Here is a 20184-nt window from a genome sequence, read left to right as displayed (position 1 = left end):
CAGGTCGTCATGGACCAGTGTGTGTCCTGAGATTCTGTCCATGCTTGATATGCTGTGCATTGTAGGGAATTATGGTGTGGTGGCTTTGATCCATAGCCAGTCCTTGTTCATCTCCAGCCTGCTTTTAGTTTAATGTGTTTCCAAGTGCCTACATGTAACATCTTTATTATATCTTCTTTACCAATTTAATGATTTTTAACACTGCTGTGACAGGCAGCTTGATAAATTATAATTTAAATTTATTTTTTATTTTATTTAATTAATTAATTCATTAATTAATTTTTTTGAGACAGAGTCTCGCTCTGTAGCCCGGGCTAGAGTGCTGTGGCGTCAAGCTCACAGCAACCTCAAACTCCTGGGCTTAAGCAATCCTTCTGCCTCAGCCTCCCGAGTAGCTGGGACTACAGGCACGCACCACCATGCCCAGCTAATTTTTCTGTATATATATTTTTAGCTGTCTAGATAATTTCTTTCTATTTTTAGTAGAGATGGGGTCTCGCTTTTGCTCAGGCTGGTCTCGAACTCCTGACCTATAATTTAAATTTAGATTAAATAAATGGAATAGGATGAAGACCTTGAGTCAGACTAATTCTTTGTGTCCCGAAATACTGTTCTTCAGTAAGTCTCAAATTTGGAATACTTTTTCTTGTATTTATATCTCTGCTGCTAAGCATGTTAAAGACAGGAGGGGGAAAAAGTAAAACATAATGATAATAAAATTTGGGTATGTAAAGCTCCAACATGGTGTGAAAATATTCATCGTCAAGCTGTATGGAAAGGTAATGTGTTAATACTTTCTTATCTGTAGTAAACTCATTTTTCTGTTATCAGTGTTCCATGCTATGATGGGTGGCCAGCATCTTCAGAAAGGCAACTTTGAGGTGGGGCACGGTGGCTCATGTCTGTAATACTAGCACAATGAATCATTAATTCCTAATACTGTGCTTGTTTCGGCAGCACATACACTAAAATTGGAATGATACAGAGAGATTAGCATGGCCCCTGCAAAATTAAAAAAAAATTGCTAATACTGTAACTTGTGCAAAAATTTACTCCCTAAAGAAGGCCTAGTTCTTAAACTTTAGTGTGATTAAGAATAACCTAAGGAAAACGTTTAAAATGGAGATTCCTGGGCCTCACATCCAGAGATTCTGATTCAGTAGAATTCCTGCAGTGGAGCCCAGCAATCCTTATTTTGTTATAGGCACCCGAGGAGATCCCAGAGTAAAGTGTCTGCTGGATACAAGGGTATGGGGAAGGTTAGGATGATATTCCTTTTTCAGGGCACAAGTCAGTTTACAATACTAAATCATCTCACTGTAGAACAAATTGGTACTCAAAGTGTCTCATTCTGTTGCCTTGGGCTAGCGTGCCGTGGCGTCAGCCTAGCTCACAGCAACCTCAAACTCCTGGGCTCAAGCAGTCCTTCTGCCTCAGCCTCCCGCTTGGGACTACAGGCCGGTGCCACCACGGCTGGCTAATTTTTTTGTTTTTGGTAGAGACAGAGTCTTGCTCTTGCTGAGGCTGGTCTCAAACTCCTGAGCTGAAGCCATCCTCCCTCCTCCCTCCTCGGCCTGCCAGTATGCTAGGATTATAGGAGTCCAGCCATTACCAGCATCTTTGAAAGACTTGTAGAATTATTTCTAGTGCTCTCCACAGACTTCATGGTGAACAGGTTGTGTTAATATGTCAGAATGTTTTCTTCCAGCATGCTGGCTCTCCTTTTCTCACCCTGTTTTCTTCACCCAATGTCTCCTTTTTAAACTTGGGGCGTACATGATGGAAAAGATTTGTCCCACTCTGATTTTTACGAAAATTCCACCTTGTCATTGAGCTCAGAGAAGTCAACTGCTCCATTCATTAGATGGGATTAGAAAAAGCATATTAAAAAGATATGTTTTGTTATTTTCTTGTTTCCTGAAGAAATGTGTAAAACAGGATTAGGATATTTACAATGAATATATATATTTTTTTTAATGGGAAGAGGATTGGTGGTAATTTAACTCTTTGGAGACAGGCACACTTAAAAGTTTCCCTATTTACATTGCCTTAAAGAATACTGTATGACAGAACAAGAAATGATTTTTACATTTCATAAAACCCATGGTAGACTTTGTCTTTGCCCTGAAGCAAGGATATATGTGACCCCTAGGAATTGATGCTTTTTGTCCAACATAGCAGTCGTTAGCCACATGTGGCTATTTAAATTTAAATTACAGTCATGCTCTGTATTACAACAGACATTTCCATCAATAACTGGCTGCATATATGATGGTGGTCCCATAAGATTATAATACCATGTATTTACTTATGTTTAGATATATAGATACCATTGTGTTACAGTTGCCTACAGTATTCAATACAGGAACATGGTGTATAGGTTTTAGCCTAAGAGCAATAGGCTATACATCTGGGTTTCTGTCAGTACACTCTACGATGTTCATACACTGAAATTGCCTAATGACCCATTTCTCAGAATGTATCCCCATCTTTAAGCAATATGTGACTTTAATTAAAAATAAATAAAATAAAAAAGTTCAATTCAGTCGAATTAGCCCCATTTTAAATACTCTCTAGCCAAATGTTGTTAGTAGCTACCATATTGGACAGTGGCAATATAGATCATCTCCATTATTGCAGAAAGCTCTCTTGGACATTGCTATGCTAGACTGGTCATTTCTAAGAAGAGATAGAGGCAAATGAAAGAGCAAAATAATAAAAACTTAGATTTCCACTCTTCCTTCCACGATGCAACTTTTCCTGTCTTCTTTTACCCTTGACTAAAATTCAGAAAAAGATCTGTCATTTTGAGTATTATCACTTTGACATTGTTTTTTAATGTTTAATTCTATTTCCCAGGCTGGCAGTGATGGTGAAAGCATAGGAAACTGCCCCTTTTCCCAGAGGCTCTTCATGATTCTTTGGCTCAAAGGAGTTGTATTTAGTGTCACCACCGTTGACCTGAAAAGGTAAGACATGGTTACAGTTTGGGATCAACTTAAGTTGAGAGTATATACTTTACTGGTTTTGCAGTTTGATCCTCTCTCCATCCCTCACTTTGATTGCATATACTCTGTAAAGGAAATGTATTGTATTATAATTCTGGTTTATGGGCAAATTTAATTTCTGTAAGTATTACGGACAACTCACAATGTCAGTATGTGGCAGGTGGCCACTCAGTCTTTTTGGGAGCTTATGGTGTGTTTACCTTAAATTTCATGAGCAGCATCAGGAGCTAAGTTTTAGTGTGGATGCAGTAAAATCCTTGGACTTTCCAGTGTAAACATGGAGCTGTGAAGAATTTTCTAAGCAAACATCATCTTGGTCTCAAATGTGCTAAACACGTGACCTGTATAATCTGGATCCTTAACACATTAGCTGCCATATGAGTTGTATTTAACTCATGCTAGTTTTGAGCCTGGGGCCTCATGAAGCATATGTAACTCACATGTCTCTTCCCCTTGGGAGCTGGGAAACTGTTTTTCAAGTTGCATATAACTCACGCACAGAAAGCAATAAAAAATAATAAATTTTTCATTAAATTAGAAAGGATCGCTTTGTTTTCAAAGTTTGTATTGTATTTTTGTAATAAAACACTGAGACCTCAAGGAAAAAAATTTTTTTTCTAGCGTAGCAGTCAGTGTGTTAAGACTGGGATTTTTAGGAGGCTGAAAAATATTGTGGTCTATTTCATTTAATTTACTTTCCAAAAAATAGAAGTGGTTTTCTATAACATGATTTTAGTCATATTTGGTTAAATATATTGTAAAATAAGAGCAATTATCTATAGCCCCGTGATTGTTTTTACTAGTTGAATAGTTGTGTGTAGCTTTCCCCCCATAGACCATAACGGAGAGGGCTGAGAAGAGCCCTAAGAGCCGTAATGAGTAGTAAGCTCTGTTTTATTCAGGAGCTTCTGTTCTTCCTTAGCAAATAGGTATGAGGCGAAGAACATTCATATGTCCCTTTCCCCAAAAGATTTAAGTCAAGGGTTAAGAATAGTTGTACCAATGGGAAAATCTAGGATTTGGCAGTGGAAATGTATTCCTCTTCACACAAATACCACAACATGGTTTGCTACTTATTTTTTAAGCATATCAGTTCATGAATATGAATTGTATACCTTTAGTTGCCCCAAGAAGCATTTTTTAAATGTACTGGAAACCCAAGATTTCTAAAGAAAGCCAAAAAATACAAGCTTCAATTTTAAGTGCTCTCTGCTGTTGACTTTACACAAAATCAACATATGTTGATCAATTACATGTTAAGTGTTTATGTATATACATAATATATGTGTATGTATTCCACACATAAATAGTATCAAGGAAAAAATATTGACAGGCTATCACTTGATGGGTGGCAGAATTCATGTATGTTATCCTGTTGTGACATCACATATTGGGAGTTATCTGAGAGATAATAGTGCCATTTCCAGTTCTAGGTTGGCATATTCAGATCGCTGTCTGTTACTTAAGATGTATTCTTTACTTACTGCCAGTGCATTTATTTGAAATTTTATAGACTTAAAATTTATTTATAGAAAATACGCCATAAAGTTCTCCAGGAATTCCTTTAGTTATTATGTATATAAATGTAGAAATAAGCCTTTGGGGATGGTAAGAGTTAAAACTACAGGCTCTTGGGAAGACATTACCTAGTTCATATTGGACAGAGCTATTGTAAGAATGAAATAAGTCATGAAAGTTACCCTTCTATTACTGTTTTTTTCCTACATGTATTCACAAAGGAAGTTTCCCAATATAACTTCTAAAAATAGACCATGCTACCAGGCACACACCCTTACTGTGTCCTAAAATACATGGATTTCTCCTATTCCATTTTTGGCTTGGAGCAAGTGAGTTGACTGCCATGACTGCCATGCTTTGAAAAAGCCTTCTTTGAATAGCTCAATACAGTGCTTGATTGTGGTACATACCAGCAAGAGTGCCATAAGCGATGGAAATCTAGGTCAGAAAAGGAAGTGAACCCATCATGGCTATTTCAAAGTCATCTATTTCTTTTCATTTACAGATTTTTAAAGGCATTATTCCTATACATTGACTAATATTTGAGGATTTGTATATGTTTATATGTAGAAATATGTGAGTGTATATGTTTGAGTGTATGTGTTTAATTGTATATGTTAAGTGTTTATATATACACATAATATATGTATATGTATTCCACATATAAAAGGTGGCACATGGGAAATATGCATTCAGGACCTCATAATTAGAAAATATCAAAGAAGACATATGTTTATTTCCTAGGGCTTTGTGTAAAATCAACAGTAGAGAGCACTTAAAATTGAAGCTTATATTTTTTGGCTTTCTTTAGAAATCTTCAGTTTCTAGTACATTTAAAAAATGCTTCTTGGAGCAACTAAAGGTATACAAGCAGTACAAAATAATGAGTCCCTTCCACTCCCAGGCCCTGGTCATCAGCTGCTGCTTTACAGAGATAAGATTTTACATTTGGTTTTTATCCTTCTAGACCTTTTCTATGAGTTTATACTCTTACAGTCTTGAGCAAAATTTCGAAGAGAAGGTACCCCAAGAGAGTGAACATTGGCTCAAAAAAACGATGTATACTGAAGTTATCACAGAGGAATAAAACATCCTGTAATAAGTACCTTTCATAATATATTCTTAATTTTAAAACGTTAAATGTGACTCTTTTTAGAAATCTGTGGGGGAGAAAATGCCACTAGTGCTTATTTTCCTGTTTTTCTTGATAATTGCCTAGTTTCTTGGTGAAAAGTACTGATCTCAGAACAAACCAGTGGGGAACTCCTCTGAGAGCTATTTAGAAGCTCACTGTGTGCTCTGAAAAAATGATTGTTGTATGACACTTCATAAGAACAAGTCCATTTCTAGTTCTGGCACTATATGACGTGTTCTTGAATCTCAGTTGGTGTTAATGACTGTGCTGGTGGTTTTCATGTGCCTCTTGTGAGGCTTTGAACAATCTCCCATTACTTTCCTGCCAGTGCAGCCTTGATGCTTTAGCTTTCTAAACCTAATTTTTTGTTCCTGCTGCAATTGTATTAAAGAACTTTTAGATAAAAAAGTGCACAGGCTTCAGAAAAGAATTCAGATTTACATCAATCACTATTTTAACAAAAGTTTCAGATAAATGGAAGTGAAAATATTAAAATTGGGGGCATAAGGATGTTATCACATGTCATCAAATGGGGACCAACCATGGCATAATAGTATCAAGAGTAGAGACCTAGGCTGGGCGCGGTGGCTCACGCCTGTAATCCTAGCCCTCTGGGAGGTCGAGGTGGGTGGATCGAGGTCAGGAGTTCGAGACCAGCCTGAGTGAGACCCCGTCTCTACTAAAAATAGAAATAAATTATCTGGACAACTAAAAGTATATATAGAAAAAATTAGCCGGGCATGGTGGCGCATGCCTGTAGTCCCAGCTACTCAGGAGGCTGAGGCAGGAGGATCGTCTGAGCCCAGGAGTTTGAGGTTGCTGTGAGCTAGGCTGATGCCACGGCACTCTAGCCCGGGCAACAAAGTGAGACTCTGTCTCAAAAAAAAAAAAAAAAAAAAAGAGTAGAGACCTAGTTCTGTATGGAGACAGCCCCCGATTTCACTGGGACTTTGGGCAAGCTGCCTCATCATCTTAGGGAAAAAGAAAGGGAAAAACAAACTAACATTTCCTCACTGTCATTTATGTGGTAGACACTGTTCAGGGTACTTTTTACTATTTTCAAACTATTTTTAGGTCTATTATTGAATAGAATTCATTGTTTTATGACACTTTCTGGCTGACAGGTTTGTTGCAGTAATCAAGGTCTTTATTTGAAGACTTCTGCTATCTTCATTATGCCGAAGTTCCTAAATCAGAGATTAGCATCTTCAGAGCACAGTTAGATCTTAGTTAAACCTTTCAGAGCCACAGATAAGCTTGAGAGGTAGGCAGAGGGAAGGGAAAGAACAAAGTAAATAGATACTGAGATGGTGACCTGGATGTACTTGAGTGTGGCCATATGTTGTAACGTACTTGTTGGGATAAACTTTTCTGGTTTTGAAAAATGGGGATAGAAATGGTAACGTTAAGAAATTAAATTTTTATTGTAAAAAGTTATCTCTGCTACATTACCAGTGAATAAAATCACTTCTCCATGGTATTCTCTGTGAGAATAAATAAATTGGAAAAGACCACTTTTAAAAAATGGAAATGTGTGTTTTTGGCTGGGCGCGGTGGCTCACGCCTGTAATCCTAGCGCTCTGGGAGGCCAAGGCAGGAGGATCGCTTCAGCTCAGGAGTTCAAGACCAGCCTGAGCAAAAGCAAGACCCCGTCTCTACTAAAAATAGAAAAAAATGTTAGCCAGTCAACTAAAAATAGAAACAAAAAATTATCCGGGCGTGGTGGCTCGCACCTGTAGTCCCAGCTACTTGGGAGGCTGAGGCAGGAGGATCGCTTGAGCCCAGGAGTTTGAGGTTGCTGTGAGCTAGGCTGATGCCACAGCACTCTAGCCCGGGCAACAGAGTGAGACTCTGTCTCAAAAAAAAAAAGAAATGTATGTTTCCACTCCCATTTCTACCGTAAACACTGAAACTGTCTCATCCTTTGCATTGTCACTAATGATTTCCTTCTGCTTCAAAATTGTAAACACACCATTTGTAATGTATCATGTGAATCAGACCCCCACGCAGGTTACCATAGTAAGGGACGAAAAGTTTTGAAGATGATTGTGATAGTTTAAATTTTAACAATTTTGTAATAGTTTAAAATGTAACAGTGGAACTATGAAACTGCATTATCTTAAAAGGCAATTGAAAACTCAGAAGAAAACCTGACTCCCAAATAGATTCTTCAGATAGTTTTATTTTCATTATCATGGTTGCACCATGATAATGGTGCACCTTTTGAAAACAGTCTTCAATAAGTTGAGAAATCAGTTCGATTTCCAGGTACATCTTTAGTAGTAGCAGCAGCATGAATGACACATGATGAGAGGCTAAATGGAAAGGCGTAGGTCCTGCCTTTAGAGAAATCATCCATTTCCTGGTGCTTGCCAGTCAGGAAAGTATGGACTTCATTCCTCCCCTTTATAAAGTTGACTTGAGCTACATGAAGCCCTTATTAGAAAAGTCCTGTACTTCAAGATAAATGTGTTTTATGAACACATTCTGAATCACACGTATATCCTGTGTGTGTGAATTTGAGTGTGTGATAGTGGGGAGAGACACACACACAGAGAACTTTGCCACATGTCCTGTGTTCTTTTTCAAGATGATTTCAAAGGTGATTAAATCCTGTTGAGGCTGCTAAGAGCAGAATTAGAAAGATTATTAGTGAATATTTTTCTAAACCTGTTATCAGTATAATCTTTACTTCTACACTGTATTTTTAAAATATGTTATAAAAGCTGTATTTGAAATCTTTTCAAAAAGTGTTGTTTTGTTTTTAAAATGTTGCCCCACAAATTGACATTAAAATAGACTGAGATTAGCAGTTTACCACATTTAATCAAAATCAGTAAAATCTTTATTTTTTTATGTTTTTTTTAAATTTTTTATTTTTTTTTTGAGTCAGAGTCTCGCTTTATTGCCCAGGCTAGAGTGCCGTGGCGTCAGCCTAGCTCACAGCAACCTTAAACTCCTGGGCTCAAGTGATCCTCCTGTCTCAGCCTCCCAAGTAGCTGACACTACAGAAATGCGCCACCATGCCCAGCTAAGTTTTTCTATTTTTTGTAGAGACAGGGTCCTTCTGCCTCGGCCTCCCAGAGTGCTAGGATTATAGGTGTGAGCCACGGCACCCAGCCCTCATTTTGCTTTTTAATCAAGTAGTAACATCCTACCACTCTGGGAGGCTGAGGTGGGAGGATCACTTGAGGTCAGGAGTTCGAGACCAGCCTCAGCAAGAGCCAGACCCCATCTTTACTAAAAATAGAAAGAAATTAGCTGGGCAACTAAAAAAAGAAAATATTAGCCAGGCGTGGTGGTGCATGCCTGTAGTCCCAGCTATTTGGGAGGCTGAGGCAGGAGGATCACTTGAGGCCAGGAGTTTGAGGTTTCTGTGAGCTAGGCTGACACCACAGCACTTTAGCCGAGGCAACATAGTGAGACTCTGTGTCTCAAAAAAAAAAAAAAAAAAATCAAGTAGTTACAACATTTTTTGCTCTTGTGTAACCATAATAGTTTCACCATCTTTTACAGTGTTGTGTAGTATTTTAAGTTTTTCCTAATTAAAAGGAGAAAGATTGTTTAGTTTTAAATTGCTTTGATAATTGTGCTATTTGATATTTTCCCCTTGTGTTTGTTCACTTATCTCTTAGCAGTTTCTTTTGACTCACACCTACTTGATTTTTTGATGACTTTTAAAATGAATTTGGACAAAATCCTTAGGTAATAAAGATTTAAAGCCTTTCTCATTCACTATAATATTTTGTCCCTTCCACATTGCCTTTTACCTTTGGTTATGCTATCTTTTTTGTAGCATATATATATAATGCTATATAATTTTGATATTAGCTAGTTTAATCTGGTGATCTTTTCTTTGTTAAGTTTGGACTTCTATGAAAATGGAAAAGAGGTAGCACCAGAATTTTAAATCTTATAGTTGGAAAGGACTGCAGGAATCAACTGCTCTTCTTTATTTTACAAAAAGAAAAAAAAAGAAGGCTTGGAGAAGTCATGGCTTATCCATCTTTACACAGTTAGTTGGTGCAAGAGTTGAAACCAGAGACTGACTTTCCCTAGTCTTTCCCCCTTCTTCATTGACTACCATCTCTAATAAGCACCATAGTTAAATTTGGAATGAGAAGGACTTTGTTTTTTGGTTAAAAAATCAAAGACTTGATTCTTACCATAAATTATGTACTTTGTAGAAGTTTGCTTCTTATTAGAATATCATTGCAGCTGTTATACTTAATGGAAAAAAGTACTATTTCTTATTTACTTGTATGCACTGTAAAATTTAGAACCACTCTGAGAATTTAAAGTATTGTTACCTTTTTAGTTAGGTTAAAAAATAATCTGATCTTGACCACTATTTTGCCTAACAGGAAGCCTGCAGACCTGCAGAACTTGGCTCCTGGGACCCACCCACCATTTATAACTTTCAACAATGAAGTCAAAACGGATGTAAATAAGATTGAGGAATTTCTTGAAGAAGTCTTATGCCCTCCTAAGTGAGTATCAAAGAAAATATATATGGAAATATTGCTACCTCTTTGAAGCTTTGTCTTATTTGTACTTAGAGATCTTTCTCCTGATGATATTTAAGTTAAATTCTAACAGCATTAATTGAAATGACTAGGACTCTCTTCTGAGTTTCTTATAGTTTCCACTAAATAGATGTGAGAGTTGCTTCTGGCCAGGTGGATAAGCCATGCTAAGAAACGCGGGAATTTGGGCATGGTGAAAGCAAATTTGGGACGTGTGTGATAGGTCAGGAAAGACTGGTTATTTGTGGGCTGTAGATCCCAAAGTGAGAGAGAAGTTTAGGGAGGAGAAGGGATATAGAAGGACACAATTCAGCTGAACCCAGCCAGAATGTCTGAGCAGGAGTTTGGTACAGGTGGGATTTGCTCTCAGTCCATTTTAAAGGTAACTTTCTAAAGTTATAATCCAAAGGAATTGACTTTTCAGACTGTGTCCCCTGGGATTCAGAGTTTTTATTTACTTATTTCTTGAGGTGTTCCAGATCTCAAGGTCCTGCATGTATGGTAATGATAGCTACCTAAATTGCAAATGTGCAGTTTTGCATCATATTGTAATCTTGGCATAGGTTCAAAGCATTAGGCTTTTCTAAGTTCATTATCCTGGAAATTGAGATGTTTCTTTTCCTTTGATCCAAACCTTCCTTGCTAGTTAACTTGACTTTTACTCTCCATGTCTAGATATATTTCTCAGGAATGGGATTATTGGGTCAGAGGGTTCGAAAACAATTACAGGCATACCTTGGAGATATTACAGGTGTGTTCCAGACTACCACAATACAGTGAATATCACAAGAAAGTGAGTGACACGAGCTTTTTGGTTTTCCAGTGCATATAAAAGTTATGTTTATACTATACTGTAGTGTATTAAGTGTGCAAAAGCATTACTGCTCGTAGTTCTAAAATGTGCACATATCTTAATTAAAAAATACTTTAGTACTAGAAAATGCTAATGATTATCTCAGTCTCTGTGAGTCATAATCTTTTTGATGATGGCAGGTCTTTCCTTGGTGTTAATGGTTACTCACTGATAAGGATGGTGGTTGCTGAAGGTTGGGGTGGTTGTGGCCATTTCGTAAAATAAGACAACAATAAGGTTTGTTGCATCAATTGACTCTTCCTTTCATGAAAGATTTCTCTGTAGCATGTGATGCTGTTTGATAGCATTTTACCTACAGTAGAACTTCTTTCCAAATTAGAGTTAATCCTCTGAAACCCTGCTGCTTTATCAACTAAGTTGTGTAGTATTATAAATCTTTTGTTATTTCAACAATGTTCATAGCATCTTCACCAGGTGTAAATTTCATCTCAAGAAACCATTTTCTTTGCTTATCCATAGGAAGCAACTCCTCACCTGTTCAAGTTTGATCATGAGAGTGCAGCAATTTAGTCACATCTTCAGTCCACTTCTAGTTTTCTCTTGCTGCTTCCACCATATCTGCAGTTCCTTCCTCCGCTGAAGTCTTGAACCCCTCAAAGTCATCCATGAGGGTTGGAATCAACTTCTCCCAAACTCCTGTTAATGTTGATATTCTGACCTCCTCCAGTGAATCATGAATGTTCTTAATGGCATCTAGAATAATGACTCCTTTCCAGAAGGATTTCAGTTTAATTTGCCGAGATCAATCAGAGAATCACTATCTTTGGCAATTATAAATAACCTTACAAAATGTATTTCGGAAATATTAATAAGACTTGAAAGTCAGAATTCCTCCTTGATCCATGGGCTTCAGAATAAATACTGTGTTAGCAGTCACAAGAACAGTATTAATCTCCTTGTATATCTGTATCAGAGCTATTGGGAAACTAGGTGTGTTGTCAATGAACAGTAGTATTTTGAAAGGAATCTTTTTTTCTGAGCAGTAGGTCTCAACAGCGGACTTAAAACATTTAGTAAACCATGCTGTAGATGGATGGCTGTCCTTCATGCTTTATTATTCTGTTTATAGAGGACAGGCAAAGTAGATTTAGCATAATTCTTAAGGGTCCTGGGAATGAACATTGGCTTCAGTCTAACTCACCAAATGCATTAGCCCCTAACAAGAGTCAGCCTGTCCTTTGAAGCTTTTTTTGAGACAGAGTCTCACTCTCGCCCGGGCTGGAGTGCTGTGGCGTCAGCCTAGCTCACAGCAACCTCAAACTCCTGGCCTCAAGCAATCCTTCTGCCTCAGCCTCCCGGGTAGCTGGGACTACAGGCATGTGCCACCATGCCCGGCTAATTTTTCTCTATATATTTTTAGCTGTCCATATAATTTCTTTCTATTTTTAGTAGAGATGGGGTCTTGCTCTTGCTCAGGCTGGTCTCCAACTCCTGAGCTCAAACAATCCGCCCGCCTTGGCCTCCCAGAGTGCTAGGATTACAGGCGTGAGCCACTGCGCCCGGCCTCCTTTGAAGCTTTGAAGCCAGGTGTTGACATCTCCTCTCTAGCTATGAAAGTCCTAGATGGCCTCTTCTTCCAATAGAAGGCATTGTCTCGTCTACATTGAAAATTTCTTGCTTAGTGTAGCCACCTTCATCAATTATCTTATCTATATCTTCTGGATAACTTGCCACAGCTTCTATTTCAGTGCTTGCTGCTTCACATCGTACTTTTATGTTATCTAGACGGCTTCTTTCCTTAAACCTCATGAACCAACCTCTGCTAGCTTCAAACTTTTCTTCTGCAACTTCCTCACCTCTCTCAGCCTTCATAGAACTGAAGTGAGTTAGGGCCTTGCTTTGGATTAGTCTTTGGCTTAAGAGATTGTTGTGGCTGGTTTGATCTTCTATCCAGACCACTAAAAAACTCTCCACATCAGCAGTAAGACTATTTTGCTTTCTTATCATCTGTGTGTTCACTGGAGTAGTACTTTTAATTTCCTCAAGAACCTTTCTATTGCATCCACAGGTTGGCCAGCTGTTTGGTGCAAAAGGCCTGGCTTTTGGTATATCTCAGCTTTCAACATGCCTTTCTACTGTGCTTGATCATTTCTATCTTTCGATTTAAAGTGAGACATGTGACTCTTCCCTTCACTTGAACACTAATGACCTCTAAAGGCCCTTGTAGGGTTGTTAATTGGCCTAACTTCAATATTGTTGTGTCTCAGAGGAGAGGGAAAGAGATGGGAATGGCTGATTACTGGAGCATTCCAAAGCAGAGTAGTCATTTTGAATAAATGACTTTTGGGGACCTGGAGAAGTGGCTAGAGCATGGTGTGCAGGATTGGGGTTGGTAGCAGGAAGACTGCTAGAAGTATGAGCAACAGAGCCTTTGCCTGCAGCAAGCCCATCGTCTGTGAGCAGAATTGTCCTCTGGTTAACAATCTTGTGCTAAGCCCAAAATTTTATTTTCTTAATTCTTTTTTATACTAATTCTAAAATCTTGTCCTCTGTCTTCCTTCCTGTTCTTCTAAAAGCCTGAAACTTCTGTTATTTCTGCTTTCTGGAAGTCCTAACCTTTCTTTCATCTTCAGTAAAGTATCTCCAGACCAACATTAAAAAAATATATCTTGATTTTTTTTTTTCTTCCAGGTCATGCATATAACTAGGATACCAATAAATCAAAACTAGGATCTTTGCAAAATACAAATTGAAGCTTTATACCCATCAGTAAGGGACTATCATGAACACGTATTCAACTTACAACTTTTGAAAGATTGTTGCATCATAGAACCAACTAGATCCCCTTTTATTCTTAAATGTCTTGTCGACTCTGATGAAAGTTCCACATTTGCCAACTTGTTCTCAGACACTAATTGAAAGTGAGCTTCCTCTCATGTTACTATAAATCATTGTGTCAACATAAAATGATAGAGAAGCAGTTTGAACGCCTTATTCATTCTCTGTGAACGGAACTGTATTTTTTTAAAGCATTATCTAAAGTACTTAAAATTTTTTATCTAAAGTACTTACTGTGTAAATTCTTTCAAGTATATTTAAGTTTTTAAAATCAGTGTGCTAACACAGCGGTCCCCAACTTTTTTGACGTCAGGGACTGGTTTCATGGAAAAACCATTTTTCCACGGACGGTGGGGTGGGAGCGAGGAGCTCAGGCAGTGATGTGAGCCACTCCCCGTGAATACTGATGAAGCTTCATTAGCTTGCCCATTGCTCACCTCACCTCCTGCTTTGCCCTCGCCCAAATTTCATGGAAGACAATTTTTCCACAGGCAAGAAGGAGTGGGAGTATGGAGCTCTGTGGCCTGGTCCCAGTCCTTGGCCCAGGGGTTGGGGATCGCAGTGCTAACATATATACAACTTCAGTCAATCAGATATTTTCTTATATTGTCTTCTAGTCTTCTTCAACAACAAAAATCAACAATTTTCATTATTCCTTGTTATTTCTCTCAGAGACAATAGACATTAAGAGAAATAGTAGCACCAATATCAAAATATTCTGGGTTCTTGGCATCTAATGCTCTGTAAGACATCACAGCTTTGAATTGGACCTTGAAAATAAACATTTTCACTTTGCATTGTTATATTGAAATTTCAGTCCTGTTTTATTTAAGCATATAGAGATACTATAACCAGAGATGGTCTTTTCTTTCAGTTTGAACACTCGGAAATCTTTGTTATAAAGTGTTTACCATGTGCTAAATTCTCTCTAAGGGTGTTTTCTTTGTTTTTGTGTTGTAGTTTATATTCTGAAGAGAGTTTCTAAATTTTTTAAATTTCACTTTAAGGTGAAGGGATTTTTGATGCTGCCAATGCCTCCACTGTTATTAACACTCAAGAGCTACTTATGTGCCATGCACAGTGCTTTGTGGGTTATATTGTGGATTATCTCAGTTAATCTTCACACAAACTTTATGAAGAAATTTAAGCAATCCAAATAATTTGTCCAAGGTTTCACAGTTAGTGGTGGCAGAGCTGGGATACTTCCAAAGCCATATCAATACGACTTCAAAAATCTGTGTTTCCTCTGTTCTCTGCTTTCTACTTTTCTTTCTTTTTTTTTTTTTTTTTTGAGGCAGAGTCTCACTCTGTTGCCCGGGCTAGAGTGCCATGGCGTCAGCCTAGCTCACAGCAACCTCAAACTCTTGGGCTCAAGCAATCCTCCTGCCTCAGCCTCCCGAGTACCTGGGACTACAGGCATGCATCACCATGCCCAGCTAATTTTTTCTATATATATTTTTAGCTGTCCATATAATTTCTTTCTATTTTTAGTAGAGACAGGGTCTCGCTCTTGCTCAGGCTGGTCTCGAACTCCTGAGCTCAAACAATCTGCCCGCCTCGGCCTCCCAGAGTGCTAGGATTATAGGTGTGAGCCATCGCGCCCGGCCTGCTTTCTACTTTTCATTTCATTGGGTTTAGCTTTTATAAAAGAGGAAAAATGTTAAGGCTTTAATTGGGATTGTGCTTTAGTGAGCACAAAATTTAAGGCTAGCTCAAGTTTAGAGATAAGGGTAGGAGAGAAATCAAAGATAGTTTGCTTGACTATGAGCAAGTGGGACTGGACTGAAGGTGGTTATCAAACTTAATTCAGTGAATCCTTTAAAACAGTGGGTGAGGCTTAACTTCTGATGAATTTTTATTATATATGTAGAAACAGCATGTTTGGATTGGAAGTTTATTCCCCTTAGTGGGTTCTGCAACCCATAATGTGAAATGCTAACCAAATAGCATAATCTCTTTCATGCAGAATTTTTTCCAGGGGATGAGTAGAAAGAGGAAGTGTTTCTGGGACCACCACCTTCCTTTCTTTTCCTTTTCTTTAGTCTGTTTTTTTTTTTTTTTTTAAATGAGACAGGGTCTCACTGTGCTTAGGCTGGTATCGAACCCCTGAGCTGCAGCTATCCTTCCGCCTTGGCCTCCCAGAAAGCTAGGATTACATCGTCTGTTGTTCTATGTTGTTGTAGGGCACCCAGGGACCATTCTGGCTGTCTTTTCCCTCCAGGACAGGGTGGTCTTCAGGTCTTTATTGCTGATGCTCTGTCTGAAAGCCATCTTGTTTCTAGATAGGATGAGGAGAAAAGACAGAAGAGTTGTGCAAGCTGGTGGACTAGAATTGGCATTTGGTTGTACTGAGAACAGAGTGTTTTTATGTGAACACTTCCTGATTTAATCATGACAAGTATAAATACAGGCAATTGTCTACTCTAGAGTTGTTTAAAATTCAGAGAGTAATGGAAGGCTTAAATCAAAGAACTTTTGCTAATGTTTTTTGAGACAGTCTCTCTCTGTTGCCTGGGCTAGAGTGCCATGGCGTCAACCTAGCTCACAGCAGCCTCAAACTCCTGGGCTTAAGTGATCCTCCTGCTTCAGCCTCCTGAGTAGCTGAGACTACTGGCTTATGCCACTACGCCCAACTAATTTTTTTTTCTGTCTTTTTTTTTTTTTTTAAGTTGCCTGGCTAATTTTTTTCTATTTTTAGTAGAGATGGGGTCTCATTCTTGCTCAGACTGTTCTCAAACTCCTGACCTCAAGCAATCTTCTCGCCTCAGCCTCCCAGAGTGCTAGGATTATAGGTGTGAGCCACTGTACCCAGCCAACTTTTGCTAATGTTTGTATTAGAACTACAGGTTTTAACATGAACTTTCTCTTTCTTCTCTGAGGAAAGTATTTTTGTATTTCTCTTAGTTGAATGAAGGAACTACTTTGCCAAAAAGCTCTGAAACTTGGGCTTTTCACTGAAACAGCCTTGTATATTTGGCTAACTTACTGATAAAATGATAGAATAGAAGGAAGCTAGTTAAATTCGGAGGAGAGCTCTATAAAGCATTATTAAGCATTTTTTAAAAAGCAAGAAATACAATAAAAGTATTTACGAGGATAATTTAGTAAGTTGTATAATCAGCCTTTATTTTTATATTAACATAAGAAAGGAGAAAATATCTGATATCTTTCCCCAAACCATAGAAATATTCTTAGCTAGTCTACCATTAAGAGTCTATGATGTAATACTGAATAAAGAACTAAGTCTAAATACCCTGGGTGCTCATATCTCTTCTGTCATTGACAAATAGCCTTTTATGAGTTATTTGCCTCTTTTTTGTTAAATGTTAAAGTGAATATTCACAATAATTGAAAGTTATTGCTTGATCTAGCTATTTGCTAGAACTAATAATAATGGATGAATTAAAATGTAGTGTTTGGGGAAGATCCAAAAAAATTTAGACTAACTGGTTTAGAATTTGATTCATCTTTTAGAGAGAATCTGATCTGTAATAGGAAAAAAAAAACTGCACCTGTGGACAAAATGTCTGAGTTTTAGTGTGTCCATCTTTTTAACTAATTGACTTTGGGGCCAAGTGTATATGCTTTCTGGAATATAATTTCCTTTTAGGCAAAATGAGAGATTTGAGGTGAATATTGTCTTTTAGCTATAGTATTCTTTTTAAAAAAAATTTGTGCAAATATATGGGGTACACAAAATGTGTTATATATATAATGTGTAGTGATCAAATCAGTTTCAGGGTGTGCACCACCTGAGTACAGCACTCTTTTGTTAAGTGTAGTCATCCTACTCTATTATCAAACCTTGAATTTATTCCTTTTTTCTTACTATGTGTTTATACCCTTTAACCCACTTCTCTTCATCATTTCCCCTACCCCTGCTCACTTTCCCCAGTCTCTGTTATTTTTTCATCCTCTACCTCCATGTGTTCAAATGTTTTAGCTCCCACATATAAATCAGAACATGTGATATTTGTTTTTTCATGCCTGGCTTATTTCACTTAAGATAATGACCTCCATTTCCATCAGTGTTGCTGCAAATGACATGATTTCATTCTTTATGGCTGAATAATATTCCATTGTGTATATGTATCATTTATCCATTCATCCATTCATAGACAGACACTTAGGTTAATTATATATCTTAGCTAATATGAATAGTGCTGCAACAAACATGCGAGTACAGGTATGCCTTTGATATACTGATTTCTTTTTCTTTGAGTAAGATACCCAATAGTGGGATTGCTGGATTGAATGGTAATTCTATTTTTAGTTTTTTTTTTTTTTTTTTTTTTTTGAGAAATCTCCATATTGTTTGTTTTCTACAGTGGCTGTACTAGTTTACATTCCTACCAACAGTGTTATACTGTTCCCTTTTTTCTGCATCTTCTCCAATATCTGTTATTTTTTGTCTTTTTCATAATAGCCATTCTGACTAGAGTAAAATGTTATCTTATTGTGGTTTTCTTTTGCATTTCTGTGATGTTGAGCATTTTTGGTATACCTGTTGGTGTATTGTCTTTAGAAATGGCTATTCATGTCCTTTGCCCATTTTTAATGGGATTATTTGTTTTTTTTTTTCCCTGTTACATTGTTTGAGTTCATCAGTACATGGAACATTCTTTAGGATAGAACATATGTTAGGCCACAAAACAAGTCTCAACAATTTTTTTTTTTTTTTGAGGCAGAGTCTCACTCTGTTGCCCAGGCTAGAGTGCCGTGGCGTCAGCCTAGCTCACAGCAACCTCAAACTCCTGGGCTCAAGCAATCCTCCTGCCTCAGCCTCCCGAGTAGCTGGGACTACAGGCATGCACCACCATGCCCGGCTAATTTTTTCTACATATATTTTTAGCTGTCCATATAATTTATTTCTATTTTTAGTAGAGACGGGGGTCTCGCTCTTGCTCAGGCTGGTCTCGAACTCCTGAGCTCAAACAATCTGCCTGCCTCGGCCTCCCAGAGTGCTAGGATTACAGGCATGAGCCACCATACCCAGCCTCAACAAATTTAAAAAAATAGAAATCATATAAAATATCTTCTCAGACCACAATGGAATAAAAGTGGAAATCAGAACCGAGAGGAACACTGGAAACTATACAGGTACATGAAAATTAAACAGCATGCTCCTGAATGACCACTGGATCAATGAAAAAATTAAGGTGGAAACAAAAAAATTTATTGAAACAAATGAAAATGGAAACACAATATACCAAAACCTGTGGGATAAAGCAAAAGCTATGCTAAGAGGGTATTTTATAGCAATAAATGCTTACATCAAAAAAGTAGAAAGACTACCAATTAACAATCCAATGCACCTCAAAGAACTAGGAAAGCAAGAATAAACCAAACCCCAAATTAGCAGAAGAAACATAATAAAGATCATAACTAAATGAAATAGCTAAAGTATTCTATGCATTAATAGTACAAATTTAATAATTTGTCTCAGGGGGACAATAGGGCACGTTTAACCTGATTTAGAGAACAGTGTTTTTTTCCCAGAATTTTAATACCATCTGTTTTTATATGATTAAGGATATGCTGATAGCAAGTCCTCCTTCATTTTGCCTGTTCCACCAAAATATTTCTCTAGTTGGAGCTCTTGTGTATTTTGAAAGTACAGTGGGAAATATGCTTTTATATGCTCATCGTTACATCCCCAACACTTAGTACAACAATGCCTGGCACACAGTATTAATAAATACTCAATAATTATAAGAATTATAGAAATGAATATATAAATGATTTGTAATTCAAGCCTGCCCTCCTGTAAGTTATTTGGAGAATTAAGAGGTTTACCTCATTAGAAAAAGTAGGCACAGCTAAATACTGGTTGGGGAAAAGAGGACTAATTTTGGAAACTTGGCTAGAGGAAGACATAGATGTTTGGAAAGGCACTTATGTTCCCTGCACTATTTTGTATTTGAAATGAGTCAGTGAAGGTGCTGTATTACAAACAGTACAAACATTTAAGGAGGCTGGTTGTTTTTATAGTCAAGGGAAATTCAGCGTTGTTGGACTTGGGTTTAGCTGTTTTAGCTCAGGCAGAAAGAAAAAATGAGAAAGAGCGAGAAAGTGTAAAGATTTCTATAGTTAAGTAGTTAGGAGGAGGGAAAATATAGACAGACATAGATATATAAACTTGGGTGAAACTCATTTACTATAATTTATCACTGAAAAACTGTATGTAAATAAATATATTTATAAGAGAAATCTTTTTTTTTTTGAGACAGAGTCTCACTCTGTCACCTGGGCTAGAGTGTCATGGTGTCAGCCTAGCTCACAGCAACCTCAAATTTCTGGGCTTTAAGTGATCTTCCTGCCTCAGCCTCCCCAGTAGCTGGGACT

General features: G+C 37.6%; 1 protein-coding gene and 1 non-coding gene across 2 annotated transcripts in view; both read left to right on the top strand.

The window, feature by feature from the left end:
* CLIC4 (chloride intracellular channel 4) overlaps positions 1-20184 on the top strand; it is a 73929-nt gene that overhangs the window by 37023 nt on the left and 16722 nt on the right. Inside the window, exons 2-3 of the mRNA XM_045545961.1 lie at positions 2860-2969; positions 10026-10151. Of these exons, the coding sequence (XP_045401917.1) occupies positions 2860-2969; positions 10026-10151 (236 nt within the window). The remainder of the gene's footprint in view (positions 1-2859; positions 2970-10025; positions 10152-20184) is intronic.
* LOC123636207 lies at positions 942-1052 on the top strand. Its single transcript, XR_006734409.1, has one exon. It is a non-coding gene; the product is annotated as a U6 spliceosomal RNA (small nuclear RNA).

Source organism: Lemur catta, chromosome 3 (assembly GCF_020740605.2).
Source record: "Lemur catta isolate mLemCat1 chromosome 3, mLemCat1.pri, whole genome shotgun sequence".
In the NCBI taxonomy this organism is placed as follows: domain Eukaryota; kingdom Metazoa; phylum Chordata; class Mammalia; order Primates; family Lemuridae; genus Lemur; species Lemur catta.
The sequence above is the reverse complement of the archived record's forward strand: the minus strand, read 5'-3'. Positions and strand labels throughout refer to the sequence as shown.